This window comes from Nymphalis io, chromosome 28 (genome assembly GCF_905147045.1).
Source record: "Nymphalis io chromosome 28, ilAglIoxx1.1, whole genome shotgun sequence".
Taxonomy (NCBI): Eukaryota; Metazoa; Arthropoda; class Insecta; order Lepidoptera; family Nymphalidae; genus Nymphalis; species Nymphalis io.
Window position 1 is genome coordinate 1,880,269 of NC_065915.1, and position 15,048 is coordinate 1,895,316.

The 15,048-nt window shown below is 32.6% G+C and overlaps 2 protein-coding genes across 3 annotated transcripts; one reads left to right on the top strand and one right to left on the bottom strand.

The window, feature by feature from the left end:
- Nucleotides 1–351: 351 nt before the first annotated feature.
- On the top strand, nt 352–11,551 carry LOC126779063 (probable basic-leucine zipper transcription factor S). 2 transcript variants are annotated; one of them, XM_050502865.1, is made up of 7 exons: nt 352–447; nt 3,815–3,849; nt 5,667–5,746; nt 5,956–7,640; nt 8,004–8,181; nt 8,948–8,994; nt 9,649–11,551. In XM_050502865.1, the coding sequence occupies exons 1-7, from the start codon at nt 445–447 to the stop codon at nt 9,820–9,822; spliced, it is 2,202 nt and encodes a 733-aa protein (XP_050358822.1). In that variant the 5' UTR covers nt 352–444; the 3' UTR covers nt 9,823–11,551. The 2 variants fall into 2 exon arrangements, with proteins under 2 accessions (XP_050358822.1, XP_050358824.1); XM_050502867.1 differs by lacking the exon at nt 5,667–5,746 and having other exon boundaries at nt 358–447.
- A 290-nt stretch (nt 11,552–11,841) lies between these two features.
- Nucleotides 11,842–14,914, bottom strand: LOC126779117 (uncharacterized). The gene is made up of 5 exons (XM_050502966.1): nt 14,707–14,914; nt 14,006–14,169; nt 13,012–13,187; nt 12,681–12,769; nt 11,842–12,309 (listed from the first exon to the last, which is right to left on the bottom strand). Exons 1-5 carry the CDS (start codon nt 14,793–14,795, stop codon nt 11,895–11,897), a joined length of 933 nt encoding a protein of 310 aa, XP_050358923.1. The 5' UTR covers nt 14,796–14,914; the 3' UTR covers nt 11,842–11,894.
- Nucleotides 14,915–15,048: the final 134 nt, after the last annotated feature.

Here is a 15,048-nt window from a genome sequence, read left to right on the forward strand (position 1 = left end):
AATCACGTCTCTCGTTTTTCTATATATAAATTGTTTATATGCGAGACAGAGATGGGTATAATGTTGTCGCGTACTTTTCAGTTGGTTGGAGTGAAACGGGGTCATGGCACGTGTTTGAATTTCGAAACACGTCCCGTCCAATGCGATGCGTCTCTATTCACAACACTATCATTGGTTAGGCGAAAACGGTACCACGTTGCTCGGTTTTTGTAAAATCGATACTCTCGCCTGTAGTTTTGTTCGGAGCGGAGCGATACTGTCGTTATTTTGGTATCGCAAGCGGTTTCATGGTAAGGGGGCGGTCGATTGTGGAATGGGTGTTTTGTGTTACAGAAGCAGCCATTTCGTCGGGAAAGATATCCGAAGTGAGCGTATTTAGGGCGTTTTGATTCGATTTAGATTGTTTTTTCGGTCTTACGACAAGTTCTGAGCCGGAAATCAAAAATGGTAAGACTTTTATATCATTTTATGTATTTTTATACGTTACTTTATAACTTATAACTCGTTTTTTGATGAATGTAGCGTTTTATCCTCTATCGACTTGTGTCGCCGCACTAAATTTAGTTTTGACTTCGGATAGTGACGTCACGGGACTGCGTTTGGCGGTTTTTTATCGATATATTTTTTTTAATGAGTATTTTTGTATGTTTTGTGTTTCTGTGCGTACTTTATTATATCTGACACGGATTATACTTATCATGTTTACTGTTTTTGTTTACTTTTTTTTTTTTTAATATTTCATCTTAACTATAAAAATAACATTTATAGATATTGGTGATTTATAAATACTATAATTACGAAGCTGTGCTGGATTGGTAATAAAGCTATAACATTTAAATCGCTATTTTATGCATATCATGATAATTGGACCTGTTACCTGTCTCTTTCTAACATTATGTAAATGCATTATGTCTGTTTCTGTCACTCATGTAGCTTATTTATAAAGTTGGGCTTGGGATTTGTTGCGCCCCCGGGGCGCTCTGTATTGGTATTAGTGTTGGGCCACTTTTGAATATTTTATCGATATTTTTTATTTACTTTCTTGTAATTAGGTACTTTATTAATTTCAATACAATACCACGTACTTATACTACATTAATATTTTCTTATTTCAAATATTAATGCGTGTAAATAATATTATTTAATAAAAATATCTTTGTAAAAAATATTATGATTAAACGAATTTATATTAAAATTTTAAAGTATATAAATGTGATGATTAGTACGAAATGATATAATACGAAAAAATAAATCGAGGCAGATTATTAAAAATATATTAAGTTTCCTAATTTTAATATTGAGATTATGTAGAATGCTTAGTGTATATATATACAATTATTTACAATCTTTAAATAATTCATGTTTGCTATTACAAATTATTTTACATAATGATACACATACAATAACTTTGATTAATATGAAAAGATAAATAATAATAATAATAAAAGCATCGATATAATTCCTACCTAAAAGTAGGACGTCACTAACAAAAAATAAAATGTCCGCCGTCTACCGAAGGGGAATCGCTCCATCCATTATTAAAAACTATCTAATGTCAATATGAACACTATCGTCTATGAAATAAAGTTTATTTTTCAATATCTGACAAATCTCTATTAACTCGCTTACAAATTAAGCTATTTTGAACCTTATGCTTTAGCACTAAGGGATATAGTATTTGTATTGAAATTGTAAATAAATATGTTATCGAATAATATTACGATGGATACTTAAAATAGGGCGGGGGAAAAGGACATTTTTGTTAGAGAAAGATGGACGATTATTATTAGACAGGTAAAAAGTTTATGACGTAATCGCTTTTTTCTAGATGTTTTTTTGTTTCTGTATTGTAAGTAATTACCTAATAGTTGATAATAAAATGGCTACCGTTTCTATTTGATATTATCAATACATACAAATGTGTTATTTTTGTTTTTACAATCTTAAAAAAAAACGTTTTTTTTTAATTTATTGTTAAAGATGATTTAAGGAATTTAAAATTACAAATTGTAAGTGATAGTTTTTTTCGTCGGCTGTTCGACACTAAGCATTGTCCAAATAAATAATTTAAAAAGGCAGACTATTTTAGACATTGTACTTTATATTTATTTAATAAAAAACAGTAATTATATGAAAACCAAACTGTGGAATTAAGGTGATCTTAATTACATCTTTCCTTATCTACAGAATAAATCGTCATATTGCGAAATATTAGTTTTTTTTAAAGGCAACATCATTCCAAAGTGACATTATGTCAGCTGACACGACGTGTCAAAATTTTGTTGCCCCAATTATTACGTCGAACATCATTGTTAAAATTTTCTTTTTTAAAACGAAAACAAAATTACATTTAATGTCAACAATAGCTTACAATATTACGTTTACATGGAATCATTACCTTACATTATGTTGCCATGTTAAAATTTTACCTTCCTCACCGTATGATTGTGACGTTTTACTTTTACGCGCGAAAATATAAAACATAGCTGAGACTTAAATTAAAAAAAAAAATTAAACAAGATCGTATTTCTATTTTAACTATAACATGAAATGTTTAATTTAATTTTTTAATGCCAATAAGTCTGTTTTTCTTAAGTGTTTCGGTCAAAACAAATAATTATTTCGTCTTTTTTTTTAATCTGAAGAAAAGCGATGAAATGATAATGACTTTTTAATGAAACCCAGTATGATGATAATTTGCCAGGACATAGAGACCACGCACTTTTTTTTTCAATTTTATACGTGCAATATAAAAGTCAAAATATAAAAAATATATTATGTAACTGCAATGATAATCAGAAGATTAAACCACGAGATTCCGAAGTCAAAATTGAATTTAAGAAAACCTTTTAAAAAAACAAGTTTTGCTTCGGCAGCCATTTTGAATTGCCGCCAATTTAATCATTAAGATTGTATCTTCACGACTGACAAGCATCATAAGTGCGCGAAAAAAAAAACGAGCGTGGGTTTGGTTTAAACATTTATTAGCTATATCTGAAGCACACTTAATACCAGATGAAGATAAATATATTCGATTAGACTTAAAAGTACAATATGAATACAACGTTGGTATTACCGCCTTAACGCATCGGCTATCGTCAAAATTTTCTTTGCTTTACTTTGTTCTAATGTGAGTAGTGAGCCAGTATAATTGCACACATGGGTCATAATATCTTAAATTACATGGTCGACATGTTGAAATTATAATTTTTGCAAATAAAGTTATAATTCTTGCAGTGCAAATGTCTATGAGACAATGCGTGTCATAACATGACTAGGCTCATTTCTTCGTCGGTCTTTCTAATAGAAATTAAAAAAAAACGAGAAATTTATAATTTTAATTGTAGAATATAGCGATAAGCAATTTATAGATGTCACAAGTCATAAATGCGCGGTTTTCGGTGATCGGCACAGAGAATAAAATAAAAATATCAAGTTCATTTTATACGAAACAGTTATATACGATTCACTTTTTTATTATATTTCGATAACTGTAGAAATAAAAGTCATTCGATATTCAATCGACCGTAAGTTTAGAAGACTTTATGGCGATAAGTTAATAAGCGTCCTATATAGTTTTTTTTTTTTTTGTTAACGGCTTTGGATACTGTGATTTCAGCCCATAGATACGTATTCCGTCAAAAACGTGTTTTAATATTATAAAGAATATAATTATGTGATGTCGTTTCGCTTTTGTTAAACGATCGGTTATCGTCGAGTTCCGAGTTTGTTTTTACAAAACACAATACCTTTCGTTATGGAATAGTTTTTTTTTTTTAATTTATATAAGTCATATTTTTTTTATTTGTTACAGATGCAACAACAATTGTATCAACAAGAACAGCCCGGGTAAGAATTAATTAAAATAATAAAAATTAATGGTATCTTTTGCTCTTAAAGAAAACTTTGAAGCTTATTTCATTACGCTACTCTACTGCGGATAAGTGTGTGCAGGTTACCTCACCATGTTTTCCTCCATAACATCTCGTTATGATGGAGAGTAATGAATATTATATTACGGTAGATTCGTCAAATATAATTTATAACAGTAACAGTAACAGCCTGTGAATGTCCCACTGCTGGGCTAAGGCCTCCTCTCCTTTATTGAGGAGAAGGTTTGGAGCTTATTCCACCACGCTGCTCCAATGTGGGTTGGTGGAAATAATATATAAACTCTTATTTATTAAGAGTTTCAATAAGGATATAGCCGATAGTTTTTAAATACTCGAGCGCTCAATAGGGCAATTGGCCAAGTTTAATATTTATAATCGAAATTAAAAAAAAACATTCTTTATTTCCTCGTAGTATTTCTCTTCAAAATTGTTATTTATACCGAATTCGATAAAAAATATGTCGTTTTTTCCAATAAAACTCGGTTATTAAAGTCTCATTCATAGAAAAAATATATAATAAAATTATTTGTCGCGTAGCTGCGAAACAGGCTTTGGCATTTTGCCAAAAACGCCAAGTAATGATTCTTGGTTTTTCCCAGGATTGAAATTGTGTTACTACCGAATGGAAAATATTTGACAATAACTAAGAAAGATAATTTTTATGTAATAAATAATTTAGATGTTTGTATTGAATATTCTCTGGGTTTTCATAAAATATTAACGCTCTAATATTTCATTGTGCATTTTAGCGGATATGTAGACATATTGCAACATGCATTTAATATTTAATGCATTTCGTATGCATTAAATATTAAATGCATGTTGCATGCGTGAGGCTTTGGTGTAAAAAACGTCAGCCATATCATTTGTACTGTAATATAACAACGCTATGCGTAGTTATTTTTGCATTTGCATGCGTATGCGCATGTAGGGGATATGTATAAATACATAGGAATACTTATTGCATTAATAACTAATTAATATACAATTTTATTTATATAACAGTGAAAGCTAAACATATTTATTCTATATCTTAATTTCGAGCAAACCAGTAACTTTACAAGTAACTTGATTAAATACGCGATAATATTGAGCATAGGAAGTGAATAAACTATATTATAAAAACTTAATATTCTTGAATCGCAATAACCAATGTCAATAAGCAGTTAATTATGGCTTAAGTAATGGCATAGATGGCTCGTAAATCCCTGGACAATGGCTAATTCAACGCCTTATCGCTTTGTACGGATTCATATCCCAGAATAACTACCGACCTATGCATATATCCACTTTTATTGCAATAATGAAACAATTAAATTAGTCTTTAAATTATGACTTATTGGGACAATTTGGGCTATAGTTTTTCAAATTTTTATGAATATATTTGAATTTTTGCTTTTTTTGAATTTGGAATACTTTTCATGTTCATTTTTAAAGCAGTTAAGATTTCCGCGCTGTGACTTCTATCCTCATTCTTGTCGAGTACATAAACTGATCACAGAGTTTGGTAATGAATGACTTGGGTGTTGTAATGTCCCAAGAAATTTGTGTTAAGAACACGTAAGCGCCCTATCAACTTATATTTATCAAATTATTAAAAAAGGTAAAATTTCAAGCATTTTTCTGCATAGAGCAAAAATAAACAGGATAAGAATAAATCTTATATTCTCAATACGAATGATGATAACGACATTGTAACGTTGACTATTTATATTTTTTTCTTTAAAAACTACGTAATTGTCCGTAACGGTGACCTTTTTTATATTCTGTCAGAACACAAGATACAGCAGGACATCAGATGGTACTATGTCCTGTGCGGGTGGTTTATGAGACTCCGATGTTAGTTCAACAAGGTGAGACAACTAGCTAGGTTTATAAAATATCTTATAATAGCTTCTTTATCTAATATCGTTTGATAAGAAATATTTAAATCAAACAAGTGGATGATAAAGTAATCTAAAACTATTTGAAATAATTATACCATCAATGTATTTATTTAATAATATTAATTAAGTACATAAACAAATAAGTGAATTTAATCGATTAAATTTTATATTTTCAGGCGATCAAATGCAGTCAAATCAAACTATATTCATAAATCCTCAAAATCCACCACCATGGATACAGAACAGAGCAGTACAAAATCAAGTAATATACGTCCAACATATGCCGACGAATTATGTATTACCGACACAACAACACATTGACCCAAATCAACTATATATACAAAACTATAGCTACCAAAACATGCCACAAATGTTGGTTCAAAATCCCCAGGAACAAATTCGGCCAATGCAAATGACACCACCACACCACGGCCAAGGACAACAGCCTGGTATTGGTCAAAATGTACAAACTCAAAGATTGGTATCAAATATTTCGGCAATTTCCAATTCTCTCAACTTAGTAAATACAGCACAGAATCAAAATAATGTTATAAATAGACAATTTGTTAATAATCAAATGACAAATATAAATGAAATTGTTAATAACGTTAAGCAAGAAAATTTAGGACAAAATATGTACAGACAAGTGTCACAAACATTGCCACAGGATCCAAGGAATCAGATGCAACAAACTGTTACTATAGTCCCGAATAATATTCAAAGACCGACGAATACGTACGAGCAAAACATTAGCCAAATGCAACAAATACCGCAACAAAACGTAGCAAACATTCAAAATTACCAAAATTCGATAATGCACGTACAAGAAGCAAGGAAACAAGCTCCAATTAATAAAAATATTAATTATAATGTCGTCCATCCTAATATATCTGTTAAAGGACCGCAATCATTTAGACCAATACAACCAAGGACCAACCAAATAAGAAATAACGGACCACAATTCCTCACAGCACAACCCACTACTGGCTTAATTCAATCGGCCATGCCAAATATGCTAAATAAAAATGTTCCTCGTAAAATAACGTCCAATAGCACAAATCAAATGACAAATACTATAGCTATATCAAACAACGGAAAAATTGAAGGTAACAGTTTAGTATTTAATAGAAAACGAAAAAGCGAATCTCCTGATGAACTACATAAGAAAATATCGATTAGTAATAATACCGAGAATCCTATAATCATTAAAAAGATTGAAAACGTTACAAATCCCGTAATATGTTCAGATATTGGTGTGAATACGAGTCCAGTACACAAAACAGATGGTAGAATAAATATAAACAACTTACAAATCACACCATTAAATCCTATAAATACTCAAAACGCAAAAATCAAAGAGGAACTAGCTAAAAAACCTATAAGTTATCCAAAAGAACCACAGAATGTCATAAGAAATAATATTATCCCAAGTTCAGTTCCTGGTAGTGTACCAACTGAAAAGGATAAATTGATACGTAACACTGTTTACACTCAAGCCCGGGGGAGAGTACTGAACGACAAACAAACAGTCGTCGAAAGTAGTAAACCGGAAATACCAACTACCACCATAATTTCAAACAGTCCCGTTGCAACGATTCGCACTGAAGTAAGTCAAAAACAACCAACAGACTCAAACGATAATAGTAAAGAAAAAATTAAACACGAAGAACCTGATAAAACAAATAACGCCACCGTCACTCCAATTGTAGCTGAAAAGAAGTCAGAAAATACAGAAGACAATAAAACCTTGAGTTCTAATGAAAAAGTGGCTGACAATATTAAGTTAAAGGAAGATAGAGATTTCGTACTGACACACGTTTTAGATGGTTATGTGATTCAAGAATCAAATATAGCGTTTCCTGTAAGTATATATTTGATTTTTATTATTTTTTTAAAATAACGATGACCGTGGCGAACACGTGATTGCCTGTTCATGTGCTGGATTTGTGTTTATAACTCATCTCGAGTATCGTGAGGGAATCCATGTGTCTTTTGAAAATCTGTGACATATGTGTCCACCTGCATTTGAGTATCATAATTAATGGTATAAGCTCTCCAAACCTTCGTCTCAAGAGAAGGCCTTTGCTTAGCAGTGGGATAGTAATATTATAAATGTGAATTTGTTTGTGGAGTTTGATTGTTACGCTTTCACATCTTAACTACTCGACTAATTATAAAATTCCAATTCCATGATATTCCTATAATTTTATAACCCGTATTTCAGATAAGAAAACCTTTAAAAGAAAAGCCCTTACCAAACAATTCAGATGAGACTGAATCGAAAGACTTGAAGGAAGCGAAAGCAGATGGTGGAGTTAAGAATAATAGCAAAATTTTAAACATATCGCACTTACAAATAAAAGATATAGAGCCGTTTCAGAAGGATAATGGGGATGACAAAGGTATTACTTGTTTACCTTAAGCTTTATTACTTGGTGTTAGAGCTTTGTGCATTCCACCAACCCGCATTGGAGCAGCGTGGTGGAATAAGCTCCAAACCTTCTCCTCAAAATGAGGAGAGGAGGCCTTTAGCCCAGCAGTGGGACATTCACAGGCTGTTTCGGTTTAGAGCTTTGTGCAAGCTTGTCTGGGTAGGTTACTACGTCCACTCATCACAGATTCTTACTATTCCTATTATTGTGTTCCGGTTGGAGGTTATAAGCCGAGTGCCTAGTGGTAAGAACGCGTGAATCTTAACCGATGACCGTGGGTTCAAACCCGGGCAAGCACCACTGAATTTTCATTCGCTTAATGTGTGCTTATAATTCATCTCGTGCTTTACTGTGAAGGAAAACATCGTGAGGAAACCTGCATGTGTCTAATTTCAATAAAATTCTGCCACATGTGTATTCCACCGACCCGCATTGAAGCAGCGTTGTAGAATAAGCTCCAAACCTTCTCCTCAAAAAGGGAGAAGAGGTCTTTAGCCCAACTGTGGGACACAGGCTGTTACGGTTTGAGGTTTAGTGAGCCAATGTAACAACAGACCCATGGGAAATAACATCTTAGATCGTAGTTTGTGGCGCATTGGCAATGTAAAGGTGGTGAGTATTTCTTACAGTGTCAATATGGGCTCTGGTGACCACTTACCATCAGGACCCATTTGCCAGTCTGCCCACAAAAATGCTGTTGCTGTTGTTACTAATCTTTTTTTTTTCCTAATTTCAGAAAATCCATTTCATACACTAAAACCGAGCGTCGTTAAATCATGGACGGTAAGATCTTAATTATTATCTACATTTCTCTTTAAATTCATAATATAAATATACTGTGGAATGCCAATATTAGTACGTCAATTGCTAACGAAATGGTCTGACCAGATATTTAAAAATAATTTATAATTTTAATTTTCGTTCAATTTTGATTTGCTTACAATTTTGTTTTTTTTTTTTTATATAGAATAGGAAGGCGGACGAGCATATGGGCCACCTGATGGTAAGTGGTCACCAAACGCCCTTAGACATTAGCATTGTAAGAAATGTCAACCATCGCTTACATAGCCAATGCGCCACCAACCTTGGGAACTAAGATTTTATGTCCCTTGTGCTTGTAATTACACTGGCTCACTCACCCTTCAAACCGGAACACAACAATAACAAGTACTGCTGTTTTGCGGTATGTGTTAAGCAACTAATATTGGTCAAATGAAAATTTCGAATAGTTAATTTGGGTCCTCGTTATCTTTTGAGGAGAAGTTTTGCGCCTGTTTTGGAGATGAAACCATAGACAATTTATTGCTTTTCAAAGATTTGATACAATCCTAACAAATACAATACGACAGTTGCTACAGTGCAAATGTGAACATAAGATATATAGTAGGATGCGTCTTCGTGAATGAAACTAACTGCAACTTCATTTTTAATTCACAGGCTGAACAACTAGAAACTCATTTGAGAAAATTTGGATGGAACGAAACAGTATCAGTGTTGCAAGAACACGAAATCGATGGGGAGTCTTTACTACTAGTGTCGAAAGGGCAACTACTGACTATAGGCGTCAAAGACGAACACGCTGAAATTATAAGTCATTTCGTTAAGAGTTAATTTATCTACAGCCCATTCCAATGACAGTGGTAAAGATAAATTGAAATGACATCATAAATATGTAGTATAATCTGTGGTAAGTCGAGATGGCCCAGTGGTAAGAACGCGTGAATCTTGGGCAAGGGCAAGGGCAAGCACCTCTGATTTTTCATGTGCTTAATTTCTGTTTATAATTCATCTCGTGCTTTTCGGTGAAGGAAAACATCGTGAGGAAACCTGCATGTGTCTGATTTCATCGAAATTCTGCCACATGTGTATTCAACCAACCCGCGTTAAAGCAGCGTGGTGGAATAAGCTCCAAAACCTTCTCATCAAAAAGGGAGAGGAGGCCTTAGCCCAGCAGTGGGACATTTACAGGCTGTTACTTACGTAATCTGTGGTATTCATTATAGTTTCGTGAAGTGACTTTTTGAATCGGTGAAGGTTGAACTTTGGAAGTAAAATTAAAGGGTATATAAGAAACTAAGTGGAATACTTTTGTATATAAATAGAGATATTAATCAAGAACGGTTTTTAGTGCATAATATTATTATTTTTTTAGAAAAGCGCTTATATAAAAATATGTAAATTTAAATTACGTTTATATTTACTCCTGCCATTGTAATATATAATATATATATATATGTGTTCAAATACAGGCCTTAACAAAGAAGGTTATATATTAAATAAGTGTAAAGGCGTGCTATTTGGGTTGACTCAAAAAATCGTGTCATGATTGATAAAAGGCACGCTTAGTAAAATAATTTAAGTATTACTTGGTATAGCTGACAATTATAGTATTTTATTTATATTATGTTACTGAACCTTTTCAATAATGCTTTTCAATAATGCTATTTAACGAGTCGTTTTTGTACATCAGATAATTTTTGAGTTACGAGTAACAAACTGTTACCATTCACTTCGAAAGTTACCAACCGTTATTATAGGAACGCTTTTGAATTACGCCTAGTACGCAATTCTGGCATTCCTAACCAAAATATATAGTTCCTTGAATACAGTAACCGGACATTAATGTATAATATTGTCTGTTAAAAATGCTGCATTCATTGGACCTTTTGGAATAGAGCGCCGTATCTACGGTGGTACCTAATAATTTTTACTGGTGGTATAGCTTTGTGCGAGCTCGTCTGGGTAGGTACCACGCACTCATCAGATATTCTACCGCAGAACAGGGACATAACATCTTAGTTCCCAAGGTTGGTGGCGCATTGGTGATGTAAGCGATGGTTAACATTTCTTACAATATCTATTGGCGTTGGTGACCACTTACCATCAGGTGGCCCATATGCTCGTCCGCGTTCCTACTCTATAAACCTACCTACCTACCTACAGCTATATATATGTATATAATATTCGTCGTAAGCAAATTGTTTATATTAAAGGTACATTTCGTATATAATGTTTTTAAAAAAAACTAAACTAAGCAGTTAAACGCAGTTTCAAAAGGTCTTACCGTAATAGCCCTTGAATAATAAATATGACTAAAAGTCTTTAAAAAAAAAAATGGGCACTCGATCTCTAAAATAAGACTTAAGGAATAGACAACATTGTTATTTTTTTTTAATTATTAATTATATCTAAGTTGGCAATTGTTTTTCGATCTTGGCCTACTCACTGCCGTGCACTTGAGTTTCATAGAAATACGTTTATTAGCATTTAAATATAGTTATAAGTTATGTAAATATGGTAAGGGGAGTAATATTAGTCTTCCAATAAGCGTTATAGTTGAATTTTGTACATTGTTTAAAAATTGTAATATAAATTGAAATAAAATTAATGCATAAACAAAATTTTTCATTTCTAAATCATAACAAAATCTATATTTTTAAATACGTGACATCTTACTTATAAAGACATGATAAGACATTATAAGATATCATGTTCTTGTTATAAAGGTTAAATTTATTCCAAATTTAAAAATAAGAGAACATTTCAAAACTGCCGTTATATCTTTTGTTTTATTATTTTTATATTTTTAAACGAAACCATTTATTTTTATCTCTTTTAAAATCACTGACCATACAAGACGAAAAAATATCATTAAGAGTATATTTTACAAAAAAAAATAAACACTAATTTCGTTTCCCATTTTTTCCCATAAAATTAACGACTTGAGCGAACGGCGCGAATTTCCCGCGCCTCATTCTTTTTTTCATGGCCATTTCGGGCAAGATATCATCCGATTCTGCCAAAGACGAATCCATGTTTTTAGACATGGCTTCCTCAGAGATATCTGTGTCATTTTTATCTGTATCCGTTAATTCTCTGTATTTTCTGTTATCCATTTTACATTTTACTTGATTTAATTCACGACGATATTTTAAAGATTCCGGTAAACCATATTTTTGTTCTGGTGGTTGACACATCAAAGTATCGTAAAAGTATTTATCGGCGCGGCCGTCTTTCGCCGGAGATTTTTGATCGTCGTCAGAACTTTCATTCGAAGAGTGAGGTGACCCTTGGCAGTATTGTTTCTTAATTCTTTGCCTGGAAATAAAATTGCATTTTTTAAAATTTTATAAAATGCGTACCTAATCAATGTTGCATTTATTTCATAGACATACTAAGACTGATAATATAATTCAGACGTACCAACTTTGAAACTTCATACAAAAGACTTTCTTTTGGCATTGTGGTATACTGGAATCTGTTTTAATATGAGCTAAAATATAAATAGAATAGAAATGACGTCACTATGATATGTTGATTGTTGGTATTAAATTACATATTACATTTTTACAATTTGGTACATTTACTGTAACCACTCCAGAATGGAAGGGCCTCAAATGTCTGCTGCCCTGCTCTTAACTTAGCGAAAAAGCTCTACGAATATAATTGTATTTAAATAATATTCTTACCTCCTCTTAGAATCTCCAACTACCGCCGTGACCCCAGTCCGTGGTGAACGTGGTGGTATCACGCCACCTGTCGCCTCATCTCCTACACCCTATTATTAATAAATAAAATAGATTTATTTATCGATCGAGACATATATATTTTAGAATAAATGACTAAGGGTGAAAACAGTAGTAAACCAAGAGACTGTAACATATTTCCCCCTATACTCCATTGCTTAAAACGCCATTAAATTCCAATTTCAAAAACCATAATTCCTTAATGAATGATCAGATAGAAGCATTCGGTAATATTTTTAAAAAAATAAAGAAGAGAATAACCCAAAACACTTACTTTCGCAGCCATGTGGAAATAACAATGAGTAACCCTCTCCACATCTGCCCAAGCGACGAGAAAACGCGCCATGGTCAGAGGGATTTTTGGTAAAAAATTCGAGTGAAACTTCCCTTGGCAGTATATCGTGATCACGTCAGTATCTTTCACTTCGAAGACGATACGAAATATAGTTCCTAAGAGCAAAATAATTATGTAATACAATAGAAATGTCCACCTGGCCGCAATTCAATCGCGATAGACAATTCTCAACAGAAAACCCAAGAAATTTTACTGACCCAGGTTTTTTTTATAGTATAGGCAGACGAGCATATGAGCCACCTGATGGTAAGTGGTCACCAACGCCCATAGATATTGGCATTGTAAGAAATTTCAACCATCGCTTACATCGCCAATGCGTCACCAAACTTGGGAACTAAGATGTTATGTCTCTTGTGCCTGTTACATTAGCTCACTCACTCTTCAAACCGGAACATAACAATACGAAGTACTGCTGTTTTGCGGTAGAATATTTAATGAGTGGGTGGTATTTACCCAGACGAGCTTGCACAAAGCCCTACCACCAGTAAAATAACATAGAATGAATAAGATTCATAATAATAAGTCTATAGATTCCAACTCAACTAATAAATCCACTCCAATAAATCCACTGTTTACAATAAAACACAACAAAATATCTAATTAGAGCATATCATGAAGATTAATTATATTTAAGAAAAAATTTTTGAATGACGGGCCGTTGGCGTGGTTGGTAGATACTTGCCTTTCACGCCGAAGGTTGTTCGATTCCCACCAAGGACATTTGTGTGCATGAACATGTTTGTCCTGAGTCTGGGTGTAATTATCTATATAAGTATGTATTTACAAAAGAAAAGTAGTATATGTATTATATCAGTTGTCTGGTTTCCATTGTACAAGCTCTGCTCAGTTTGGGATCAGATCAGGCCTTTTGTGAATAATGTCCCAGGATATTATTATTATTATTAGTACTAACCGGGGACAAACATATTATAATTAGTATCCAAATTGCCGCTACCAATCCAGACGCCATTTCTCCTTGAGAGGGAAATTATGTTGTCCCGATGGAACCGTACGTCGAAATGAAGCACCACGTCTCTTGGTTCTTCACCTTCTTGGGCGCAAAGATTTACCGACATTCTAGATAAATTGATTTAGGATGCAATATCATAAATGTATATTCAACTTATGTACAGTGTCTCCCTCCAAAACTAATAACAGTAAATATGGTGCACACTTCCCATAAGTCCATACCACATATCGTACTTATAACTGTGCAAAGTTGCCATACCATAATGTTATTCTTTTTTAGCGAAATTTTATATAATATTTACACCAAAAATAACTAAGACATGACATATAACATATTGTACCGATTAGCTGAAAATGTAGTAGTAATGAGTTAGTTCCTTCAACGTTAAGATTAAGTATATATATTTATTTTTGGTAGGATTGAGCTTGGTTTATATTACCTTGTGCCATTACCATACCATTTTATGAAACGTAATTCTCCAACAATCTCTAATTGCGTATTTTTATTAAGTTAAATCTATTTTTCTATGTTTATAAAATAGTACCTCAAGTTTTTATTTTGCTTAGGTTTCTGTATTTTAACATTTTTTTAACTACATGTGGTATGTATTGAAGTAATCTATATTGAAGTAAGTAATATCTTACTTTCTGGCATTCTCCTTGATTTTACCGCCTATTTCTATTCTGTCCCCAATATTAAGCGCTCCTGGAATATTTGCAGTGAATACGGGCATTTTGATTTTGAATATATCGAGTTTATGTTATAATACGCCCCAGTTCTCTTCAAGTCAGGGCCGGTTATATTCTTGGTCATTTTGAACAAAAAATTTATACATAACACCGATTTATTTGATGTTTGTTATTAATTTACTTTTCTGTTAAGTAAATTGACAAATGTCAAAAAATAAAACTCATATTTTTTTGGCAAAAAGAAAAAAAAGGATTTATTCTGATATATGATTCTGCATATATTTGTTCTAGCAAAGT

Coding starts and splice junctions, on each gene's coding strand:
- LOC126779063 (XM_050502865.1), top strand. Junction 5,747..5,955: donor TCCGATGTTAGTTCAACAAG/GTGAGACAACTA, acceptor TTATATTTTCAG/GCGATCAAATGCAGTCAAAT. Junction 8,995..9,648: donor GCGTCGTTAAATCATGGACG/GTAAGATCTTAA, acceptor TTTAATTCACAG/GCTGAACAACTAGAAACTCA.
- LOC126779117 (XM_050502966.1), bottom strand. CDS start 14,795: ATGCCCGTATTCACTGCAAATATTCCAGGAGCGCTTAATATTGGGGAC. Junction 12,770..13,011: donor ATTTCCACATGGCTGCGAAA/GTAAGTGTTTTG, acceptor TATTAATAATAG/GGTGTAGGAGATGAGGCGAC. Junction 12,310..12,680: donor GTTGGAGATTCTAAGAGGAG/GTAAGAATATTA, acceptor TTTTATTTCCAG/GCAAAGAATTAAGAAACAAT.